The 25,034-nt window shown below is 40.4% G+C and overlaps 2 protein-coding genes across 2 annotated transcripts in view; one reads left to right on the top strand and one right to left on the bottom strand.

Moving 5' to 3' along the window:
• EVC (EvC ciliary complex subunit 1) overlaps nucleotides 1–3,026 on the bottom strand; it is a 48,736-nt gene extending 45,710 nt beyond the window's left edge. The window contains exon 1 of the mRNA XM_054294503.1: nucleotides 2,856–3,026. Coding sequence (XP_054150478.1) covers nucleotides 2,856–3,026 — 171 coding nt within the window. The remainder of the gene's footprint in view (nucleotides 1–2,855) is intronic.
• Nucleotides 3,027–3,232: 206 nt separating this feature from the next.
• The window catches only part of EVC2 (EvC ciliary complex subunit 2), a 61,465-nt gene continuing 39,663 nt past the window's right edge, over nucleotides 3,233–25,034 (top strand). Inside the window, exons 1-8 of the mRNA XM_054295620.1 lie at nucleotides 3,233–3,352; nucleotides 5,227–5,281; nucleotides 12,456–12,616; nucleotides 13,151–13,216; nucleotides 16,735–16,921; nucleotides 18,566–18,672; nucleotides 19,755–19,817; nucleotides 23,693–23,827. Of these exons, the coding sequence (XP_054151595.1) occupies nucleotides 3,233–3,352; nucleotides 5,227–5,281; nucleotides 12,456–12,616; nucleotides 13,151–13,216; nucleotides 16,735–16,921; nucleotides 18,566–18,672; nucleotides 19,755–19,817; nucleotides 23,693–23,827 (894 nt within the window). The remainder of the gene's footprint in view (nucleotides 3,353–5,226; nucleotides 5,282–12,455; nucleotides 12,617–13,150; nucleotides 13,217–16,734; nucleotides 16,922–18,565; nucleotides 18,673–19,754; nucleotides 19,818–23,692; nucleotides 23,828–25,034) is intronic.

Genomic DNA, 25,034 nt, shown 5'->3' with positions numbered 1-25,034 from the left:
TGTTACATATTCAGAAAGGAATAATTAAAACTAATGAACTCTTAAATTTGCCATTCCAGGAGTAGAATTTTAATCTAAAAAAGTTTTAAGAGGCCATGAACCTGTCAAATCAATCCATCTGCTCTCAAAATGTCATACTACAGACTTGGGAGTCAACCTCATGTTCTGAGCTCAAACATCTCAATTACAGTAAGTTAACTAAAATTATCTATAATTACTAGCAATAAAGAGAATGCCAAGTATTTTTTGTCTCTGGCCATGGGACAAACTTCCTAAATGAAGCTTTATGTGTGTGGAAGTTCCTGTCAGGGAGAAGTAACTATCAGAAAACGTTCATCACCTTCCTTCCCCAAAAGCTGCCCATATTATTGTCCTCACTTCACAAACACAAAAAGCCACAGGTAGGGACACAGATACTGTGTGGCAACAAAACCCCCTGCTACACATGATTTTCCCTACACACTACAGAGATCAGAAAACAACACTAATGTGCCTCCCTCCAAACACAGCATTACGAAGATTTTTATTTTTTTTTTTTAATGAAGGAAAAGACAGCAGCCACACTACATGGATGACTTTTTAAATTCTTTTTCAGGTTTTCAATCCACTGACTACTTTTGGATGTAGACTAATGATACAGATGCAGTGACTATGCATGTTGCCCTCTTATGGAAAGGTTCATCTTAAATTATTTGGCCATTTGGTAGGTAAAGCAGTCCATTTGCCCAGAACACAGAGAACAGCCCAGCTTTGGAACACACTCAATCCTGTATGACTTGCCTCTGACACCTCTCTGCATCTCAGATGGTGCAATAATTCAGATTATATTTTTGAGTTAGCCTTTTAGATGTGCTGAAGTGCAGACGCTGGTTCCTAAAAATGTACTGGTGAGAAAAGAACAGCAACAAATCTCCCTCAGCAATCTTGTAATTTATTTGTTACCACGGTAAAGAGCTCCTCTTAAAACTATCCCAGTGTATCCTATGTACAAACCAACATATAAGGGAGTTATGCATCCTCCATGCATTCAAGCCCCACAGATTGGGGCTATGATCTATAAAATAGTTGTAATTATTATAACTTAGGCTATAACTTAGGTTGAGTGAGATTAACTGAGGCTGAGTGACAAATGTGTTGGCTTACTGTGGTGCTTAAAGCTGCTTCAGACTCCACGTAGCATGCCCTGCTAACACACTAAGGATAATTTAGCTGCTTGGGATGGAACATATACTCAGGAAAGCTATCCCTGTTTTACTTTGGATACAGAAGGCTGCAATATGTGCAGTTCAGCACCTGCTTGCTCCATAGCATTGCTGGGGCAAATAGCAGGAAGGAGGAACAGCCTAAGGTTGCCCTGTTCAATTGGGGAAATCAGACCCACAGGATGAAACCTTCCCACCCTGCAATGTGCTCTGTATGCACCAGCAAGCAGTTTATTTTTCCTTCAAAATAAATAACCCTTTTAGGGCAGCAGCACTGATTTTATTAGCATTTAAATATCTAAGTGCATCTGAAGATCCAGACCAGGGAGAACTGACAGCTTGTATTCCCTATTGACACATATGGCATAAAGGATAAAAAGGATAAAATTGCACATGACTACATTTGAGTTGGTAGTGGCAGTACAATAAAGATATACCCATTAAGGCATGGAAAATGAGGATTTGAATCAGAAGGGTTTGTACTTGCACAGGATGCATTGATCCAGCATTTAAAGTGCCTCCATTACTACACTAATGTCTGGCTTCAAACAGAACTTCAATCCTCCAACTTAAAAGCAGTTGGGAACTAGAGAGTTTGTCTCCTATGTCATGTTTAATGATGATCAACACCAGCAGATACACACATGCAGCAGAGCTGTTATAGCTGAGAAAAGGTGTGGTGATAACCCAAGCCGGACCAGACCCTGCACCTGCAGGCTGGCAGAACTCTGCAGAACTCCAAATCCCACTGCTGTGCCAACACCAACCACTGCTACATCCAGTCACTCCAGCATGGCCTGGGTCAAAGTGGGATGGGAGAATAAAGCATAAATCAATAACAATTCTCAGAAAATATATCTGCCTGGTAGATGGGTGCCTGTCTGGTTTCGTGGGTGCATGCTGCCTCTGCAATCTTCGAGTCCAAAGAAACGTTATGAAATAGATAGGAACCACAGTACTTAAAAGAGAACAGCAAGTATGTTATTAACAAAATCGCACACTTTAGAAAACCATGTTAGTTTGGCATCAAGCAAACCATCAGCAGTGCTCAGGGTCCTTTATTTCTTTAGGTATCTATGTGCATACTCTCAGTGCAAAGGTATTGCAGTGGGTTAGTACTAATACTCAGTGCTGTGTTGTAACATGAACTTTGGTAAAGTCTGTAAAATACTCTGGAAATAAAATTACTGGTTAGCGTTTATTTTCAATTATCTCACACAGCTTCTGCAAACCAGGTATATCTTCCATTATCCTCAAAAGCAACAGTGCCTCGTACACGAAACGACGGTTGCAAGAGGCAACTTGCAGGTCACAAATGTTAGAGATACAGGCCAGGGGGACAACACTCAGAACACTTCAACACTTTCACCGGCCTCCTTTTAGAGTTAGTCCACTTCTTTCAGCAACTTTTAAAAGGAAGTAGTGAAATCTTTTCCAGCAGAGGCGTGGCAGGAATTACGGGGCTCCGCACCCACGCCCGCTGCAGCGCGCACCGCGCCGCGCCGCTCGCCCCGCGGCAGCCCCGGCTGTCCCGTGCAGTGGGCAAAGCCGGCAGGCGACTCCTCTCGGGCCCTCCACCCCTCAAACCTCGGCAAACCCCTCCTGCTCCCCCGAGCCGTTCTCCCGCGCCCCGTCCCCGCCGGCCCCGCGTACCTCTCCGCCCCGGCGCGGCCCGAGCGCGCAGCGGCAGAGCAGGGCGGCGGCGGCGGCGCCCAGCAGCAGCCCCAGCAGCGCGGCGGGAGCCAGCAGCGCGGGCAGGGCCTGCAGCGAGTCCGCCCAGAACTGCAGCCCCACGGCCCGCAGGCAGCCCTCCACCGCCGCCATCGCACGGGGCCCGGCCCGCGGCGAGGAGAGGGCCGGGCGTGAGGGGAGGTCCCGCTGCTCGGGGGCCCTCTCCCCTCCGCCCTCGCCGCGGTGGGAGGAGACCGATGGCGGGTGGATGCCGCGGCTGAGGCCGGGCCTGATTCGGGGCAACGCCTGGAGAAATCTCCGCGGCGCCGTCCGCACCCGCGGAGGGTCCGCCCGCTGCCATGGGGTGGCCGCTGGCCGGGCTGCTGCTGGCGCTGCTCCCCTCCGCGCCCGCTCAGCCCCTCGCAGCGGGCACCGGGCGGGGCCCGGCCCGGCAGCCCTGCGCTCGGACGGCGGCTGGGGTAAGCGCGGTGCCCGCGGTGCGCGGCTGTGAGCGGCCCCCGGCGCGGCGGGCGGTGCCGGGCTCCGGACAAGCCCGCGGGATGGTGCCGCAGCCCCCGCGGCCGGGCCGTGCTCGGGAGCGGGGCCTGGCCCGGCAGCGGCCGCTTCCCCGGCACTGCGGCTGGGGGAACGGCCCGGGAAGCTGCCGGGCACCGGCGTGGTGAGACAGCCGACAGGTTCTGGGCAGGGTCCTCTGTACGCTGGAGAGGGTCCAGCAGAGGGCCACGGAAGCGATGAGGGGTGTGGGGCATCTCTGTTACGAGAAGCGATTAGCGGAGCTGGGCCTGCTTATTCTATAGAAGAGAAAACTGAGAGGGGATCTTGTTAATACATGGAAATATTTCAAAGGTGGGCGTCAAGAGGATGGTGCCAAACTCTTTTCAGTGATAGCCGGGGACAAGACAAGGAGCAATGCCCGTAAAGTAAAACACAAGAAGTTTCACCTCAACATGAAGAACTTCTTTTCATTGACGGTGGCAGAGCATTGGCACAGCTACCCAAAGGGGTCTTGGAGTCTCCCTCTCTGGAGACATTCCAGACCCACCTGGAGGTGTCCCTGTCACCTGCCTTGGCCGGGGATTGGGCTGGATGAGCTCCAGAGTTCCCTTCCAACCCTAATGATGCTGTGTCTGTGCTTTGCTGTGCTTCTGAGCAGCGGCCCTTGGTCTTTATCTAGTCACAGCACCTCGGCTCTGTAGTGTCAGTCTCCAGTGAAGAGTGCAGTACCTTTTAGGATGGAGCTTTTATGTTCATTCTTTCTCCTTATCTAGGTTTGTGTCTGTCAAGCCATCTCAAAATGTGTTGACATTTGTTATCTTTTGCCCTTACTGTACAGTAGGGATTAGAGTGAGTTACAAATCTAGTTTGTTGGTAGGATTATAGAAAGACTAGTAAACAGGAAATAGTATTGCAGGAAAACAAACAAACAAAACCCTCCCAAAACCAGGACCTTCCCCAAAACCAACAAACAGCACACCAAATTACTTTACCAGAAGAACACAATGAAGAAAATTGCCCCTAACATTCTGTACTGTAACCGTGGTGTTGACATAAGTCAGTATTTAACATTACTCACATGCAGTGCTTGGTAGCAAACAGAAACAGTGAATGTGGCTGATGTCACCAGGCTGAATTAGATCCCTGTTAATTACCCACATCCCTACCTCTCTATTAGCTCCTGCAAGGCAGAATCTTTGATAAAAAAGAACTTGCTTGTATGACTACTACGTCTTGATCAAAACACTGGGCAACAAAACTCCTTAAAAACATTGGTTTCTTCTACTGATGTTTTGAGCGGTGATTTCTATCACAGTGTCTAGGCACAGGCAGGAGGCTGTCACAGATTGCCTTGCAGGCTGCAGTTTTAGCACGTGGCCCCTTTGAAAGACTCTGTGGAGTTCTCTGGAGGAAAAATGAGTGTAATGTCATTGGGCTTGATATCTCATATTGACACATTCCTGCTGCCTCCTAGTGATCAGATTTTCCTGTGTCCTCAAATAGGCCTCTGAATAGGGCAAAGAAAGATTATTTAATGAAAGCAAACTAATAGCCAGCCCAGCTCCACTATTGTGCAGGGACTCATCCTGATAATATGTAGTGTAAGTACAATTTGAGCCCCAAGTGTGCATATCCACACTGGGCAGCAGAGCCTCATACTGCTTAATAACCTGTGGGAGAACTCTAGAGCCAAGCTGTGTCTCTTATAGTTAATTTTGGAGAAACTCGAGGCTTTGTAGGATAGGCTTCTGTGTAATTGTGTAAGCATAAATTCAGCGTAAAAGTTCAATAATAGATATTTATGAAAAGTGCTTTTTTAATAATTGCTCTCTTCCAGGTTTTTGAAGATAATCTGTGGCTTCAGAAAGAGATGGGATGCCTAGGCATGGCAGGTATGCAACTGTTTCCTTTCTCTTTTCAGCATTGTGGGGTCCCAGGACTCACAGGTCATGTGTGTGAAGGTGACCGGGGGCCTGGAACTGCACCCTGGTGGCCTGCTGACACCAGTGGGACTGTCAGTCTTGAGCTACAGGAGAGTGTTTGCACAGAAATTAGGAACAAGGGTGCTTTAGGTTCCCTAAATGGATCATCTAGAATGAAGCCCTTGTGAGAAGGCCTCATTTCATACCCTGCCCTGCATCATTTTCAGGAGGAACCCTTTTTCAGTATTAAACATAGTGCTATAGGGGAGCACCCTCTGATGTCCAGAGTTCCCACGTTTGTGAAAAACCCAAACTACTTAAAGCTGATCAAGATGTTCAGAAGCTAGCTTAGCCCTTGTGCATTTACCAGCAGTGTTGCACTGCCTGTTCTTGAAGCTATTTTTATAGACCTCTGGAACTGCAATGGCTGGACCACTTTGTCCTGGACCAAAGACTGATTGTTAAAGACTGTTAGATGTTGTTGGTTAGAGACTGATAGATGTAGTGGGTTTAGAGGTACTGCTGGGATGCTGGTAAATGTTCACAGCAGATAACAAGTATTCTTGTCAGTGATCTCAGGTATGGTCAATGTCTCCAGTGGTAGTTGCCTAAACTAATTGAAACTTAGAGTTAAGTCACTTTGAGCTTGGTGTAGCTGCATCTGAGGGCTGACTGCCACGGGCTCTTTATGTAAATTTGAGAAAAACACTGTTTCTCTCAGTCTGTTCTTTAATTTCTATGTATGTATTATAAATAGTGTTCTACTTCACCTGAGCATGGTAGAGATGAGTATAACCTGTAAGGTTGGGATGTCCTCATATAGCACATTAACAGGGTAACACTGGGTTAAATAAACCTCTCCATCACTATGATTCCCCAAGAGATTATTTCATGACATGTGTTTGCCTAGAAATTACATGCTTTGAAGCAGTTATCAAGTGAGATACCTCTAATTTCTCTGCCCTGTGCCATGGCTAATTCACAAATGAGTTTATTAATTTAAATATGAAAGCAAGTAATTCAGATTTGCTGAGCTTGTTTTTTCACAGGGTTTATTCAATGTCATCTTTACTGTGTGCATCCTGCTTTGTGTTGGATTGCAAATTATTCATGTAGATCCGCCAAGAGAGGAAATGAGTGTGGTTTTATACTTAAGAAAAACCTTCTAGCCCTAAAAAAAAAGGAAGATTTTGATATACAGTAACATTTTGTTAATAGTTAAAACAGTGTGGCCAGCAGGATGAAGGAACTGGTATCCCTTTGAACTGGACACTGGGGAGGCTGCACCTCAAATCTTGTCTTCAGACAGCAAGAAAGACATTAAAATACTGGTGTGTGTCTAGAGGAAGGCAACAAAGTTGGTGAAGGATCTGGAGAATGAGTCTGAAGGGGAGCAGCTGGGGAAGCTGGGGTTGATGAACCTGGAGAGGAGCCTCGGGGGGGGGGGGGACCCTCTCACTTTCTGTACTACCTGAAAGGGGGTTGTAGTGAAGTGGGGATCAGCCTCTTCTCTCAGGTAACAGGTGACAGGATGAGACAAAACGGCCTCAGGTTGTGCCAGAGGAGATTTAGTTTGGATATTAGGAGAAATGCCTTCATGGGAAGGGTTACCAGGCATTGGAAAAGGCTGCCCAAGGAAGTGGTTGGGTCGCTGTGCCATACCTGGAGGCATTTAAAAGATGTGAGCTTTGAGACATGGTCTACTCGTGATCTTCACAGTGCTAGGTTTGCAACTGGACTTAATCTCAAGAGTAATTTCCAAACTCAATTATTTTGATTCTGTGAAATTCTGGCATTTTGTTAGTAGGTAAATATATATGTTAAATGAGTGCTACATGCACTGAATTATATGCTTGATTTTATAACTGAAATCTGTCCCATTCTAGTAAAAATCAATTTTTAACAGATTTAAAACTTAAGATTTTAGTGATTTGCCTAATCAGAGTATTACACTCTTTAGGTTTTACTGAAGAAGTACTTGATGAAAGCTAAGAGATGCATAAAACCTTTGTCATTGAGACTGGCAGTGTGCTGAAGTGTGAAATGGTTTGTGATGGCACACTGATTTCAGTGTTTCTTTTGGAAGCTTTTTTGAGTTGTTTCTGCATAAGATGAGAAAAGACAACCCCAGAATATTCCTGTGACTGAGAAACACAGTGGATTTTTCAGAGTTATATTGGAGTCTGCTCTGATTTATTCAAAACAGACCTGGAAAGTAGATTTGTTTTTTCTTGTTGATGCCCGTAGTTTCTTTGACATTGTAACAAGAAAAGCTAATGGCAACATTCAAAACTGAATACCGTAAATTGCTACCTTTGCCTGTTCATTGTTGTGTGTAATTGAAAGGACTTCAAATTGGATCTTGTATCCTGGATGGTTTTCAAGACAGGGAGTAATTTAGAACAACAACAACAAAAATATAGCAAGTGATTATATTTAACTTCTGTCTTACCCACTGAAATAAAGCAAAATTGTTCAAAGCTTTGCTGATAAATTTGTGGTGGGTAAGCAAGTGAGACTCTGGAATCTGAATTGAAATATTTAGCCCTTGAGAACCATAAATTAGAATTAATGTCTTAGTTAAATTGTTGGGCTTTTTTTCTCATTTTTAATTCTGAACTTGAAATTTCACAAACTTGTCAGTGTCTTTGCTTTCCTCCTGTAATTTGGCATTCTACTGCTTAGAATGGGCTGTAAAGGTATAGAAGCCTTAAGGACATACTGGAGTTTTTAATGTAAACCTATTGTAAGATGATTTTCATTATCTCTTATCCAATCTAATTGCTGTAGCCAGGAGTAACCTTCAGCTTAACTTCTGTTGTGATGTTGTGTGTGCAGTTCTGAAGGTGGGTGGTCGATGCCACTGACAGGTTCAGGACTCAGCCCCCTGAGTCCAGTGGTCAAGGCTTCTGCTGTGCCAGGTCCATGTCCTTACACAGAACTAATTTCAGAATAAAGGACAGTGTGCTGTCCACAATCAGGGGAAAAAACCTTTTCTTACAATACCCATCCTTCTACCCCCAGTCTGTATGAACACAGATCCACTTCCATCACATTCTCTACGCTGCAGGTGCCTTTTGTACCAGGTTGGATCCTCAGTATTTGCACTCCCTGAGCATCAAGTGAGTGCAGTGAGGGCTGGCAGTGGGTGCTCAACTTCCTAAGTGTATTTCCTGTGCGTTGAGTGGCAGCTGGAAGCCCAGAAGAGCCATATTGCCCAGAAGGCAATAGTGCACAGAGCTGGAGTGGCAAGTAGCAACCTAGGGAGAACAGCAAAGAAAATTGAACATTAAGTAGCAGAGGCTGCTCTGATCAACTGTGCATTTGTTATTTCATATGGTGGTGGAATGCTCATGTGGGGGACTGAGTGAATACTGCAGGAATGTGAGAGGTAAAATGTTACACCAGCATTCCAGCTGTTGCAGCTATATTAATATGTTTTTTGTGTTTTCATTTTGAAATTCAATACAAGGTCTACCTAAGACAGGGTTCTGATCTATCCACTTATATTGGGTTTATGTAGAATTAAATAATGGGAAAACGTTTTATTAATGTGCTAATTAAAAGTAAGATAAAATATTTAACAGCTTGATAATGCCTTGTAAAACAGGGGAATTTTTAATTAAAAAAAAAACAAAAAAAAAATTGTTCTTAAAGATTGTGATATTGTCTCACAGCTCAAAAGAAAGTGAAATTTCTGTCTTTCTTTGATGAACTGTTTGATTTGGCATCTTTGGAGATGTTTACAGGAAAGCCCCAGTTGAAGCCCCATGCTCTGGTAGTTTGCTTGCTGGGAAATGTTTTGGCCTGAGGCACTGTAGTCAGGGAGTGCCTGGTGGCAGCCTGGCCAGCCCAGCTGAGAGGGGCTGCTTGATGCAAAGCTGAAACTGTTCCCCTGCGTTGCACAGATTTTCTTCCAAAAAGGGGTGGGAATAGTTGCCATTTAGAAACCAATGAAAATTATGACCTTGCAGCCAGATAATGGCTTTTCCAAAAACAGCCAGAAAATTATGAAGATTGAAGCTGTAGGAAGAAAAGAGTGGAAGGAACAGAGACCTCAGAGTCACTGTCAGCCCTGGGATGCATCTCTGAAAGGGCAGTGTTGATGGCACCGTGGAAACAAATTGCACTTCTGAGCAGCATCCAAAAGAAAGCCCAATGCTTTTCAGTGAAAGGGTTCAGCAGTCAAATGTTAGTATTTTCCAAAGTGTGATTAATCTATTTGTTAAAAAAAAAAACAACAAACGTTTCAGAACAGAAATCTAGAATGTATGTGAAGAAGACAGAATGTATTATGCCTGTACCATCCTTTCTCACATATTTAGAGTCTAGCTTTTCAAGCATCCAGCAGACATCTACAATCCTACATCTACAATAGGAACTTACCTGAAAAGAGACAGAAGGGGAATTGATAAATACAGTTATGTTGGCTGATGTTGAATATGCAGCAAGTTATGTGGCAAAGCAGTTAAGTTCTTGTAGATTAGCTGTTCCAGTGACAGTTAAATATCTGTGGATCAGAAAAAAGTTATTTTATTTAATTGACAGTCAATACTTGAAACAAGAATGCCGCAGAAAAGTGCAACTTTACTGACAGTGGATCTAGAGTATTGTAGAACAGACTATAATGTTAAAAATTAATAGGCAGGATGAGAAAAATTCTGGAGAAAAGCAGTGGCATAAGTTGCTATATGGACATGCATCATACTGGGTGAATCTGTTTAAGCAAAATCTTCCACTGGGAATATACAAGTGGATTTGCAGAAACATCCCTGTCATCATCATCAATGTTGAGCTGCTTAACATAAAAAGTTCAACTACTTCAGCTACTGATGATGGAGCAGCTAAATAACATGCTGGAGACTTCTGCTGGGAGTGGGGAACATTATCTTGGGATTGTAAGTGGTGACAAAGCACGACTTGAAAACAGACTCATCTGTGTAATTAGTAATCCAGAGATTCATTCCCAGTCAGGGAACATGATCAGTTAATTAAATTGGTTACTGTGGATTTGATACTCTTTAGAGGGAGAGTGTCAGGCTTTGCTGTCACATGTAGAGTGCAGATGGGTGTGCTCATGGAGATGTTATACTACACAGGACACAAGGTCAAAAGATACCTTATGAAGCAATAGCACACTTCTTATTGGCTGACGACCCTTGTCCCAAATTCAGAAGTAAATGAACTGCTAAACAAGAAGCACCTTAAAGGTAGCAGCTGCTCAACAGAATTAATACATTTTTGTCACTTTGACTTACAAAGCCCTACAAAGAAGCTCATTCAAGGTTTCTGTTTATGGTAAAGGAAAGTTCCTGTAGTCAAGAAAACAAAAAGGAGAATTGGTGCCCTCCTTCATAGGAATGGGGTGACAGTTACATTAATGTATGAGAGACACAGCATATATAAAATTAATCTTTTTCGGTGTGTGAATATATTTTTATAAAACTGCAAAGAGGCTTGATTCAGTAGTCAGAAACAGGTTTAAAACCACTGGAGGCGAGATACAACATATTTGGATCTGCTGGGGAGTGTCATGGCTAGGTGAGCTCAAATTCATATCTAGCAGATTTGTACTGCACTGAAAATTCAGCACCGGTTTCATTCTGAGTGATTTGCAGCATTGCTTAGTCTTGAAATTGAAATAAGCCATGCATGACTGTCTTGAAAAAATTCCAACCCCAAAGATATGTAGACATTTGTTATAATTCTACATGTTCCTGTTCTCACCAAGTTTGCCATGTTGTTTTTAAAGTCCCCAAATTACTCCAAATCTGTCACATTGTTTAACAGTGGTTTAAATACTTAAGTAAAACTTAGAGAAGTGAATTAAAACTGGTCATAAAATACAGACACCAACTTTCCCTGGCCAATATATTCACAATTTTGTCAAATATACTCCCTTCCAAACAAACATTGGGAAGACAGGGAAACTTCCCAAGTGCTTGTCCACCTGGGTTTTGTAAGCAACAGGATTGCATCTCATTCATTCTGTTAACAGAATTATTTTTAGTGATTCGTGTGCATTGATGCTTTAAGGCTCCTTTTAAGGGTCCAGTTCTGAATGCTCTGTCCATGCTTTTCTATTTGCAACTAATTGTATTTCCCTATATTGTTCTTCTTATAGAGCAGTGGCTTTTCAGAAAAACTGCTGCTACTCATATTGGTGATATTTTAGTGTCTTCAGCTTTTCATATTTTATTAATATTTAATGGGCTTTTTCATAGAAAAGTAATTTCAAAAAAATACTTGCCTTTTTAATGGGAGTTTTTGTTCATTTTAATGTATATTGCTGAAAATTAATTTAAAAATAAGTAATAAATGAGAATAATATTACACAAAAAATGAAAAAAATAACTTATTTGAACATAGGCAACCAGCTATCATTTTAAATTTTCATAACATATTTCTCTTAATTCAGCAGCTTTACCTTTTGGCAATTTAACGTATTAAATTATTTAATTTTAGTATAAGCTTCTTTTATTAATGTCATAAGTGCTTTACTCTCTTAGATCAAAGTGATATTATTTCAAAACTATGCCTGTTTGTGTAATATCACTGACTAATCTTTCATAAAAATTTAAGAGTATAAGCTAGCATTTATATTGCTTATTACTAAATTTATGAGCGTTTGATTTGATGGCACTCCAATTGAAATGTAACTGAGACCCATCTTCAGCTGAGAAGTATTTCAGTTCTGAATGTGTATTGGCAAGATCAATGCTTAATTGGAAGACTGCATTTTTAAAGCAGAACATCTTTAGCACTGATGCCCCTCACACTGTGGATTATTTGAATTCTTTATGCTTTGCTGAAAGTTTGTGTTGAAAACATTAACAGTTGATTTATGGCTTAAACCTTTTAATTCATGCATTAAATACTTTACATTTAAATGGAAGGAAGTTTTCTGTTGGGTATATGGGAGGAAACAGTTTTGTTCTGACTCCTGCTGGGTTTTGCAGGACAAATCCCATCTCTGTTTCCTGGCTGGCCTCAGTCTCTGTTGCTTGTCGTGATATTGAGTGCCTTGGGAGAGGCACACGGAGCGCTGGTGCCTGAGCCCTCTCCCTGGCTGGCCTCTGCACCAAGCGGCTGCCATGCAGGACCCAGCCTGAGCTCTGATGCTGGATGTTGCCTTGGTTTTCAGCAGTGCCCTTACCTGAGGCCATTCAGGCCAGCAGAGCCCCTGCCCAGGTGCTGAGCTCGGCAGCCCCGGACAGCCCCTGGAGCCATTCGCTGTTCGCCCTGATCCCCTCGTGGACCAAGAAGGTGCTGTTCAAACGGGAGTCTGACCTCAGCCGCCTCCCGGTCAGTAACAGATGCTTTGCCAGTTTCAGTGCTTGTCAGGGTTGTAGCAACTCTGTAAAACTGAATGTTGGGAATTTACTATCCAGTTAGTACATTTCTAGTTCTGTCTCAGATGATTGTGTTCATTTGACCTGACTTCAGCAGCACCAAATAGTTTTGGGATTTCCAAAGAATTCCTGTGACAGGTACAGCTGTGTGATTGCTGTGTAAATTCTGATGGACACTTAGTAATGAAAAGAAGCTGTATAGTCTGATGAACTTTGTGCATAGTGTGTTTTTTTTTGTGAATCATGATAGTCAAAAGATGAATATATCAATAAGATTCTAATCTAATACTTGTGGGAATAAGTACTTTTTACACATTTGGACTTGGAAAAAGATTAAACTGCTGGGATAACAAAACTCCTAAATTGGAAGCCAATTGGTACCTCTATATGTTTTTTATTATTTATTTATTTACATAATTTAACTTGTTGCTGAAGTTTGTGAATTGTGTTTTCATACACTATGTAGATTTTTCCCCTTCCTCCTTAGCCTGAAGATGTGTCCAATATGTCAGTGTCTTCTGAATTTGGAATAACCCTTCAGAAATGTGGCATGGTAAGTTTTCTTACATTTCTCTTGTTGGTAGGAAGTTTGTGTCCAAATGACCTTTCAAAAGTGGGAACTTGATTGTGCCCATGCTGAGTTTTTGGCAGTATGTGCATTTTGATGTTACAATGGTCTCACTCTCTGAGAGGCATTGTTTTGCAATGTTGATTCAAAACAGAAGTTAGTGAAATCTCTCTTCAGAAATAAGGCTTCAGGGCATTTTGGATTGTGGTAAAATGAAGTAAAAACCTGACTGTTAATATCTAAAACTGCAAATGAGCAAACCCCAATAACTCCAGAGTAATCAGCCAAGAGACTGGGTAGAGATAGACAAATTTTACAAGATGAGATAAACCTTCTGAGATATTCCCCTGGCCCAGCCATGGTGTGCCCTACCTGGGTCAAGTGTGGACTTTTGAAGGATGAAGCACTGACCCCTCTGTTGCCCATTGTGTGTTTGGGCATCCTAACACACAATCATAGCAAAGCTATTGTGTCATGTCTGAGTATTCAGTGGGACTCACCTGCAGCACAGTATTTCATGGAAAAAGGTTTCATTTGACTTGTGTAAATGCTTGTAAGGAGCAAAGATAAGGAAATTTTTTTAACTTCCCATTTCATTTTTATTAGACTGTTATTTTTCCTTTTTTTCCCCCCTTTTTTATTTTCCCTTTCTTTGCACTTGATGAAGCAGGTATGAATTTTTATAATTACAGTCAGTTCATCTTAGCTGTCTCCTGGAGAGAGAGAGAACACATCCAACTTTAGGACCAACCTGAATTCAGCCCCTGAAATGGTGCCTGAGGGTAGAGGATTCAGTAACCAGTACAGAAGAGGTGACATTATAACCTTCACCAGATCAGCTGTGTAGAGAAGAATGAATATGCATCACATCTCATGGTGCTAATTCCCTCTGATGTTGTTATTGAAATGGCAGCATATCATGATTAATGAGGCTGAGAAGTAAGCATTTCAGACATAGAAGTAGTAACAAAGAATCTTCTGCTTTTCTGTCTGTGCATCTCCAGTTTTTATAGCAAAGCCTCTCAGGAACAGGCTTTGAAACAGTCCCATCTTTTTTTTTTTTTCCTGCTGTTTACAACAGCCTCACACAGGCTCATTAAAAGCTGCAAAATAACTGCTGTAGGAGATTAAAGGTAATGTGTTATAGATGCTGTCTTTATCAGAAAATACTTTTGTAGTGCTATTAGTTGTAAATTACTGAAAACTATACAATTATATGTGATTGTCTTCCACCTGCAAATGCAGTTCACATTTAATTTTCCTTGGCTTACATTGTCTTCTGCTTCAGTCCTATTTCAAGTGAACAAATGCTTTCATGCTAAGAGACAGACTGGCCATATGGTGCTCTTCAGCTGTTTAAAATAGAGAAAAGTGCATTTTGCACATTTTCCTCCTCCTGCAATGAATCGCTCCTCAGAGCATGGAGGTGTCTCATGTTTGCTTCTTGGAATCAGGATCTTTCCAACATCTTGATGTAGAAATAGGCTTATTGAAACTGAAGTGTTTAAGTTTTACCAGTGCTTCCAGCACCCACTGTCTTCCTTCTTTCCAGAAATGTGTTTCTTCAAGAGCTTCATTCCATGGTATGATGTGAACTTTTCTGTAACAGTACTACACAGTGACAATAATCCTTAACAGGGCTGAAATAAACCTTTAAATTTAATTGCTTGTCTTCTAACACTTTTGCCTGTCTTGTTTCTTAATCTCCTAAGCCTTCGTGCATTGGAAGGCTTTATCTTTTTTCTCCTTCCTTTCCTGTTTCTAGGTGTTCTAACTTCTAACAAGGATCCTCCATTCCTTTCAATTTCTGCGGCAGTTCCTTCCTCCTCTCTTTTCTCTTGTCGTGTCCATGCTCTTGCTGTCGTCTTTCATGCCACTCTCCCAGGTACCTGAAGTGAACTGCCAAACCATACCTGTTGCTTGATTCTCATCTGCTCATTTCAGGGGAAAATATCCAAATTCTTTCAACCCCTTTGCAATTGAGCTGAAGTCTGATTACCAGTGAAAAGTAAGGAATGAAAAACATGGATTTAATATTAATGAGAAATGGGGTTTTGAGACTTTTTTCTTGTTTCATTTTGATTTTGCTTTTTAAAGCAGGTATGTAGACTTTGTGATTGCACATGAAATGTTGAAAGGCATCTTGGCTGCATCATACCAGTTCAGAAACCAGGAGAGAGAAAATCTGACCAAAACATATTTTTAATACTTGTTGATTTTAACTCTCATGATATACAGGCATATGATATCGGCAATGGTTTCCTCAGGAAGATAACTAATAATATATAATAATAAGCCTATTTTTACACATACATTAATACATACATTTTTATACATTGCTTGCAGCTTCTAGTACAATAAATAGTTGGGAATTTCATCCCTTAATTTCTAAAACTGTCATCTGGTTCTATGCTGAATTAGTAAGAAATGCAGAGATCAGTGCACAATGAGACCATAGCTGCATGTATTGAACCCTATGGATACCATGAACTGTGGAAACCATGAAGTCTTTCACAATTCATATTTTTAGAACTAATTTTTCATGAGGACTGCTTTATTATTTTATATTTGCGGGTGTCCAGATACAGTGTAGAACGTTTCCTTAAAAGGAAGATCTAAAAAGAGAAAAGTTCGGTCTGAATCATAATTCTGTCAGTTAAAGGACTATTAATTTAGTGTCATTATTTAAACCTCATAAATCATCATGAATATACTATGTATCACCATAGTATTATAGATCCTATAAAGATTTAGACAATTCTAATTTAATATGAGTTACAGAGGAAGGCAGTTTGGGAGGTGAGAGGTCAGTAAGCAACTCTGAATAATTTCATTTAGAGGGTATAATTGCTCAATGAGACTTAAGGGCTTAATGGAATAAATAAATCACATGAGTGCATGTTGCTAGAGATTGGTGATTAGTGTATGACCATCACTGCTAATTGGAAGCAGAGCCATGGACTCCCAAGTTCACTGTGGGCTCCGTCTGTCCTCACGTGAGAAGGGCAAGTCAAGACAGCCAGTGTCCTTCAGAGAATGGGGTTGCTGTGAAAGAAAGGAAAATAGAAATCAAAATTGCATGGAGAGAATTACTTTGCAGTGAGGAAACTTGCAAAAGAAACATCCTTGTGGTACAAAGGTAAAAATTTAAGAATATTCCAAACTCTGGTTATAAAGTTATGATCCAGTTTTGTGTTGTATGCAGTATCATGGGGATATTCAGAATTTGAATTATGTTTCTGGTCCTGTATGAGCTGAGTTTCCACCTTCTGGCTTTCTGCCACTTGTCTCCAAGCAACAGCTTGATGTACCAAAGATTAAAATCTCACTGGGAATGTGAGATCAAACTGAGTGTAGTTTCATTTGCAGATCACTCAGAATACCTTCAAAAAATAAGTCTGCACAAATGATGAAGTTTTATTTGTAATCAAGGCTATGAATTTTACTGTTAAGATGCCCATACAGCTATCTTGCACCATTAATACTAATATTTCTGATTTCAGGTGGATGTTGAACATGACCCTCAAACTGCATACATTACACTTGTGATTAATAACACCAACACATTGCTCTCAACAAACATCACAGATCTTATCATCATGGACAACATCACTGGTCTACATGTTCAAAAAAACAGAGGGAATAAGACCACAAATGGCATACAGATTTACAGGAAAAGCTTCTTGCAAGGTAACAAAATCTGCAGTAAAATACCCCTCATAAAATATGTCAGAGTGCATCTGTTAAAATTACAGTATTTCTTTATGTATTTATTTATTTAATTAATTAATTACAGTGGTGTAAATTGTTTGATTATGAGTTAATACAGGTGAAAAAGTCTGGGAAAGGTTTTAGGCTGCAGTTTCCAATTCTGTCAGCTTACTGTTAGCTATTTTGACTCCCACCTTTGAACTGCTTTCAGTCTTCCAGGCACAGAACTGAGCCTCCTTTACTTTGTAAACATTGCCATCAAAAATGAAAGACAGTCTTTCACAATTGTATGTGTTAATTTTGGGTATTTTTAAAAATTTCTGCAAAAGGCATTTTAATCATATTTTTGAGGCATTTTTAGACAAGTGTAGCAGCTCAGCTTGCTCAGGTATTGAGGTGCATTGGAATTGTAAAAGGCCATACATACAGGGAAGATGATTCACCAGAAATAAGGCAGCTCTTCTCAGTATGGGTTCTCTCCAAACTGAACAAATTTATGAAGTCAAAGCAAGTAATAGAGAAATAAAACCTCTTCCAGTTGTGAAGTCAGATTGTTCCTTTTCTAATTGGTAGCAGTTCAATCAGTGCACATGCATTAAATTTTATCTTTCTTGATTTCTTCCTCTCCATTTTCCTAATCACAAGCATGTTGAAAATTAGCAGCTTTCTTTAGGGAGTCACAGCATTTCTCCAGTTGCTTCAGAAGTGTTCACTGATTTCTCTTTATGATGGAAGTATCTCTGGTTATGATAGTTTTATGGTGAAAGATTTCCACGTAGAAAAGGAAAATAAATAGACCTGAGGCTGCTGTCTGGTTGCAATTGGATAGCCAAACTCCATTCCTATTAACAGCAGTTTGAGCAGAGGTTGTAGGACTGGTCTTTTTGGAAATGGGAAGAAATTGATGGCTTTCCACAGAGATTTCCTGGAAACTATATATTATCCCTGAAAAAGAATAGAAAAATGGCTTTCATATCTGATAAGCCAAGTTGGAGCTGCTACATAATTTATTTATAATTACTGAATCTGGAGTTGAAACTAGATTTTCCAGACAAATCAGTGTGAAAAATACTGAAGTGGAAAAAACCCCAGCAGACTAGATTTCTGCATAGTTTGAAGTTTCGTCATGACTATATTAATGCTGAAGTCAGCCCATACCTTGCCTATGTACCTTGTCATGCTCAATTTTGGCCATAATAATTTTTCCATGCTTCAGTGCATTGTAAATGAAAATTCAGCTGAATTCTGTCATATTTCTCTTTGGTTTCAATAAGGAGAGAATCAACAAGTTAGTAGTTAAAATTTAGGCGGTCCATTTTGTAATAAAAATATTTTAAAATAATCTCATGTGACTTTTGGTATCAAAAATTAATGTTTTTGGGTAGGTCAGGGCATCATTTAATGCAGTTTCCAGATCCTGGGCTGAATTTGCTTGAATTCTTAAGAGGCAGCAGATATGAAGGATGTTGCTGAGCTCAGGTGGCCGTGAACTGTCTACTCTGGATGTGTGGCATCTGCTGTGACAGAAAGGAGAAGCTCCAGTGCTGTTCCAAGCCTTCCCCAGGGATCTTGGAGAAATCTTCATGGAAGAAAGCAAATCTCTCCATATCCCTGTTTTAATAGGTGGAGAACACTTTGCAATCAACTACTCTGCGCTTCTTGATTCAGAAGAAATGTGGCACGGCAGGGTCCTGACACTGCCTGCGAAGCTAACTTTCAGTTCATCACAGGTATTTTATTCACAATTTTATTCTGCTCCTCACAAGTTTTGTAAAAAAACTAGTCTCCAAGGTGGTTCTAGCCTCCCTAAACAATGATGCCATCATCTAATGAAATGAAACTCTTGGGCTCTCTGATTGTTTACCATGAATTTATAAATGCATTAATTATTCTTCATAGCTTAAGAAGTCCTAGATCTCCTTAAGTAAAGTATTTTTGTGTGTTGTCTTGTAGCCTTTCTTTATACTTTTCATATTTCTCTGCAGATTATTCATTTGCCCTGGAAATAAATGTCCCACAGACTTACATGTATATTGCTGAAGTCTCAGAGAGATTGAAAGTTTTGCTGCATTTTTATAATAACTAAAAAAAAGTTGCAGCCATGGAAAAATCTCATTGCTCATAAGACACCTTTTAAAGAGTTTCTGTGTCTGAAAGATTTTTCAGAGAAGCTGACAAATCTCCATCCTTGCTGACTTTTGAGAACTGTTGCATCAGGCTCTGAAACAACTGGTTCTAATGCTGGAATTAGCCTGGCTTTGAGTAGGAGACAGGACAAGTGGTTTCTGCCAAAGTAAAAATTTTCAGTTCTTAAATATGACTTGATGGTTTTTCTGTGGTTTTCATAATTACATGTAATTATAACCTGCAGATATATTTTCATTTCAATTGCCTTTCTCCTTGGTTTTGGAGGAAAAGGTGTTCCACGTGGATGGGAGTGGTGCTAGAGCGGTAGAGAGGAAAACTTTAAAAAACAGGGCATGGCATGGTAAAAGTAGAGATTTTTGGAGTCTGTGGCTCCTGTTCTGTACATTCTCAGCCAACCCAGATGTTATAGGCAAAGATAAATGTAACTTTTTTTTTGTGCATTGGGATATGGGGGAGTGAATCCTACAGAGCAGCTGCTTCCATGTCTTTTAGTGTTACCCCTAAGTACACTGTGTTTCCCTATCAGATTTATTTCAGCTTTAAGCTTAATGAGAAGTATAGCTAACTTCTAAGGAGAAGCTTTTCTAGAGACTCTAGGCTGTTTGCCAGTGGATTCTGCTTTATTTTTTTTTTAATACAGGTAATTTTTTTGTATCTCTCTCAGAATAAAACACATCTTGTATCATTGACAGCATCACTTACCATAACAGAAGAAGAAAAGACCAAGGTAAATTCTATGATTTGATATTAGATTGACTCTCCTGCTGATACTTCTGCACAATCTAAAGTAAATCCTAGGAGCTAAGAATGTACATGTGTACTTGTGTCTCATCACTCAGCTATAGGCTGGTAATCACACACAGGTTCTGCCTTCTCAGAGTTTGAGAAGAAAACAGGACTAAACATAAGGGGTCTTTTTTTTTTTTTTTGTCTTAAACCAGCAATATTTAGTACAGAAAATCTAAAAATCCCATTATGCTCCTTGCCGTGTTCTTTCATTTGAAGAATTGTCCAGGCATCGGAAACTGATGAGGATTATGCTCACCTGCTGCTGTGCCTAACCACCAGGAGAAAACTTTTTTTTTTTCAAAAGATTAAAAGTATCCTCCACTTGTTGAGGAAAGGTTTCTGTATGATGCTGATACTCAAGCCTGACAAATAAAACGGTGGAAAGAGTGGCATAGTTTATGCTTCCTTTCATTTTTTAACTAGTCATTCTTCCGATATGACTTTCTGTTCTTGGCTTTTGAAGTATTTCTGAAACATAGGTTTTAACAGGCCAAATAAACCTTCAAAATTACATTGATTGCAGCACTATTATTCTTTTAGATAGTTTTTTTATTAAAAATCTCTCTACTTCATCCATCAGTTTCATTGCTAGAGTAATCCCTTCCCCAAACTTGTTTCTCTCCCCCAGCCTCTCATTAATTTGACAGGCTGCTGTTGCAAGGGGTTGTTTTTAAAGAAGCTGTGGCTTGGTTGGCAAGAGTATTTGGATTATTTGTGTTCAGGCAGAAGCAAACAGTTTGTTTCACCACAGAACATTTTGCTGTAGCTGTGCATGTGGATAGGGCTTGCCTGAATAGGTCCTGAAGACTAGACCTCTCATTCCTTCCATGGACCTGTCCCATGAGTTTCTCTCTGCCTTTAGAATAAGCAATCTTTTGGGAGATTGGGCACAGGGGCCTCTTGTTCCAGTATTCTCTTCTGCTGGGATCTTCTCAGCTTTTATTATTGTAATAGATAATGTGTCCAGACCTGGCTTTCTTGTAACTGAAGATCAAGTGCCCATTCTGTTAAAATGAAAGCCATGATTAAACATGGTAGGAACTAAAACTATACATAAGCTAGACAACTCATAGTCCCTGGGTAAAGATCTAGTAATATTTAAAAGGATTGGACATTTGTATAGCTAAGAATTACAAATGGACTTGCCATAAATCTATTTTTTGGAAACTCTTAGAGGTGTAAACCATGAGGCAGCTGACTGCGTTAGAAAAATAACCTCATGAATATTTTCTGTAAAATTTGCTATGAATTGATTTGTAGCAGTTGCTAATGTCTTAAGCCAAGACTGTAAGCTACATTGGTCTCAACTGACCATGAAAATTTCTACAATCTGTTATTATACATAAAGCCTTTTTGCTGTGCTTATTATTTTTTCCAATTTGAACTTGATAGTTGGACCTCAAAAAGTTCTTGTGAACTGTTCTGTAGGTAGGTAAAATTAGCTCAGCTGCATTTGAACTTAGTAAATCAACAGGCTTTGTAACTAAAACGTGTGGTAAAGATGTGTGGAAAATACCATAAATTTTTAAAAAATAAAGCTTAGGAATTATTTAAAACATGGTGTTTCACGTGCATAATATTTGACTTTTGGCTGTGACCAAACATGAGGTGTATTGGAATGAAACCAGTTTGTGCAAGAAAATTAGGATTAGCTGGAGAAGGTGTGATATATTTTATTTCATTCATATTGTCAGCTGTCATGAATGCTCTCCATCTCAGATTTATTTATTAAAAGTAATTATTTAAGCCTGTTCATGGATATGTTAAAGCCAAGGCACATATGTGACTAAGTGGGCAGTATTTGGGAATGACAAGTGAAGAATTAATTACATGGTCATGACAGTGTCATGCTACATTGGTCCCATCAGCTTTCACATGATTTGTTTGAACACTTAGATACTATGCTGTTCTTTAAAGTTTTACAAACCCTTTCTCTTCTGTACCACTGGAAGAAAGTGCTTGCTTGCCTGGAACAAGGTAATTTTGTGGGTTATGAAAAAAATATGAGTATTGCTCATCTGAGTGTCCATGCCAGATGTCATCCCACAGTGCTTCAGGGCCTGTCAGTACTTTGTGCCTCTGCCCTTGGCTGGGGGACTTTGATGCTGAATGGGACACTGGTGAAAAGGGAAGCTCTCCCATCTAAGCCTGTTGCATGGGAGAGATTGATGATAATTCCTTTACACTGATTTTCATGAGGCTTGCTTCCCTCAGCACCATGCAAAGCAGTGGGAGCATATCAGTTCTTGGGCCTGTAATGCCTCTTCCCACTGCTGGGATGGCTTTAGAGGCTGGCTTCAGGAATGGCTTTTCAGGCCTGCTGATGTGTCTGTGGTTTGAAGGTCATTCTGCAGGGCCAACACTGGGCTTGACTTGAGCCAGGGCTCTGGCACCTCCCCTGCACCATCTGCTGTGGTGCTTTCAGATGGCATTAAAGCACCTGCTGTGTTCTGCTTGGACTGACAGCCCCCCAATGACATGGACTGTCCTTCCAGAGCCCGTTTTCTTCAAATATGAAAGCACAGACCAAACTGCCTTCCCTCATGCAAACTGACTGTCCCACCATGGGTCTCACCTCTTGGGAAGCACAGTCATTCCATAGCCGGTGCTTTTTCTTCACCAAAAGAAAAGCAGCTCCCTAAGCAGCTTCTTTCCAGCTTCGCAAATCCATAGCCTCACCAGATCCTTGCTTTCCCCAGAAGCCTCAAGAGATCCTTAAATTTCACAGAGTGCATGGAAATTAGACAAATGCAAGTGGGTTCAGACAAAATGATGGAGTTTTGAAGCAGCTTTTCTTTCCTAAGTATTATCTGTGGCATCTCCTGTTCCCTGAAAGTGGAGGGATCTCAAACAGAGTCCTGATGTGACAGAGGTGTCAAATTACAGTAAATTATTTTCAAATTTTGGGCCATGTTTGAATATCATTTCCTATGCAGAATTACCATTGACTCTGTGGAATGCTGTCAGGTTTCTGTTCCAAGAAAAAATCAAACCCAGCTTACAAGCAGCATGTTAATTATTTACAGTTCCTAGCCCCAGCAGAATGATCAGTGGTGAAACATTATACCAATAGTTGTGCTATGTTTTTCATTGGAAGATCTCATAGAACTAAACAAACACTGAATTAACTTTTGCTACATAGAGCATGAAGTAAAAATTAATTTTTAATGCAATTCAGTTTAAAGATTAAGTTAAGAGCTAAAGTGAAAGGTCTAAAAAGTCGTTTGTGGCTTGTGGTTCTGCCAGCCTTTTCTGACTCAGGCTAATGCAGAAGCTGCAAGGTTGCACACAGATTGGGTGGGTGCCAGTTGCATGTTCATTCTGAACTCACATTGGTACTTTCTCCCTATGGTTTTTCTCAGTTTCATTGAATCAAGAAATGGCCATTAATTAAAGTAGCCAACATCTGACTGACTTTCCAGAGCCTGTGAGCAACATCAAATGCCAGAAATTTCAATGAGACTTCTTAGGAAAGTGGCAGCTTTGGAAAATAAGCTATTAAGTACACGGCACCCAAAAGTCAAAGCAAAAAAATTTAGTCTGTGGGGTTCTCTTGCTTGAAATTCACAGGAATTTGGACAAGGTGAACATAGCAAACTGTGCTGACTTGGAAACCTATTGAAAATACACACTTGTTTGAAAATATTCATGAAAATGTAGTAAGAGCATAGAGCTAAGAAATCCTGAAGTTGTGTGAAGCCATTTAAAAATCATTTACAGTTTGCGTACAGTTACAGTGTTTGAATTACAGTTATGATCTGACCTTTTTACATATTAAAGATAGCATTTAATTAAATGATCTTTTAATTTCAGATTTTATACAGCCATGCTATCAGTGCTTCAGCATTCTTCATTGCTTTTTTTGTTTCCCTTGTGTTGACGTGTGCTGTCTTTTTCATCATTTACCGAACCCAAATATTAAAATGGAGTTGCTGTTGTAAAAACCAGGTGAGTTGTACTGTCAGGGTAGGTTATTTAATTTTTTTTACTGATCATATGTGATGATTTAACTTGCTAAGATTGTCTGTAGAGTTTTTGAAGATGAATAAGAAGCCACCAAGTGATGAATTTGGCTCACAGATAATGTAATCTCTACATCCTCTAAACTTTAGTGCAGTCAGGTTTAGAGGTGAGTGTAAGAATGACACCCTGATCAAAAAAAACCTGCTGTCAGTACCCAGATATTGGCTCTACATCAGAGGAGGATTACCCTTTGCCTGTTCATGTCTTTCCATATTTCTCTCTTCCTCCCCTCCATCCCTCAGAATAAGAAGCAGGATGTCTCTGGGTTATAAGAAGTTGCCAAGGGAGTAGACAACTTATTTTGAACACAGCAACTTTGGTGCAATTTTTTTCTGATTATCAGGAATAGGGATTTGAGTTTTGGTCTTAGTTTCTTCAATGTGCAATAATATATATCTTCAGTGATTAAGCAAAGCAGATGGGATTGAGAATGAAGTATTTTCATTGCTCTGTTCCATTTTTAAGTATTTCAGTATATATTGCACCAGAGAAAGAAAATACAGAATCTGATAGATATTAATCAAGTTGGTGCAATTCCAGCCATTCTTACTGTTATTTTTGTATTTATGTAAAGTATAACAACTTCATTGGGAGGGAGCTAGAGACCTTAGTGAGACTATTGCAGTGATTGGAGCAGTCCTAAGAGAGGTGTGCTGAGAGCTTTGAACCCCTTGTTTGCCAAAAGAGTGGTGATCTCTCATCTCTCTGGACTGATCAGAGTAGCTCACAAATCACTTACAGCCTTTCTGCTGTTGAAAATTACACCATCACTAACTTTTATTTATTTTAGGTCTGAAAAATAAACCTTTTTAAATGAAAAGGATGTGACTTGTTTTTTTTTACAAAAGAAATAATGATAATGAATTAGTAAAAAAGGTCCAGCTTGCTCTAGCAGCAGATATTTATAGTGGGGTTTTTACACAATAGTATTACCCCTCAATTTGAGGTCTCTGTGAACTAAATCACTTCCATCATGGATAGGATTCATTTTTCCATGTTGTTCACCTAATAATACTGTAATGTTGCCATATGTAATTTGTATACCATGGCAATTTTTTTTAATTACCTAGAAAGTCTGAGGTGGAAGACAACTTCCTAGATGACTTTCACAAGTGTTCTGTGTTCTCCATTT

The sequence above is a fragment of the Melozone crissalis genome, unplaced genomic scaffold, assembly GCF_028551555.1.
Source record: "Melozone crissalis strain CALT ecotype California unplaced genomic scaffold, PUWL_Pcris_2 ptg000006l_1, whole genome shotgun sequence".
In the NCBI taxonomy this organism is placed as follows: Eukaryota; Metazoa; Chordata; class Aves; order Passeriformes; family Passerellidae; genus Melozone; species Melozone crissalis.
This window is presented reverse-complemented; position numbering and strand designations above follow the sequence as displayed.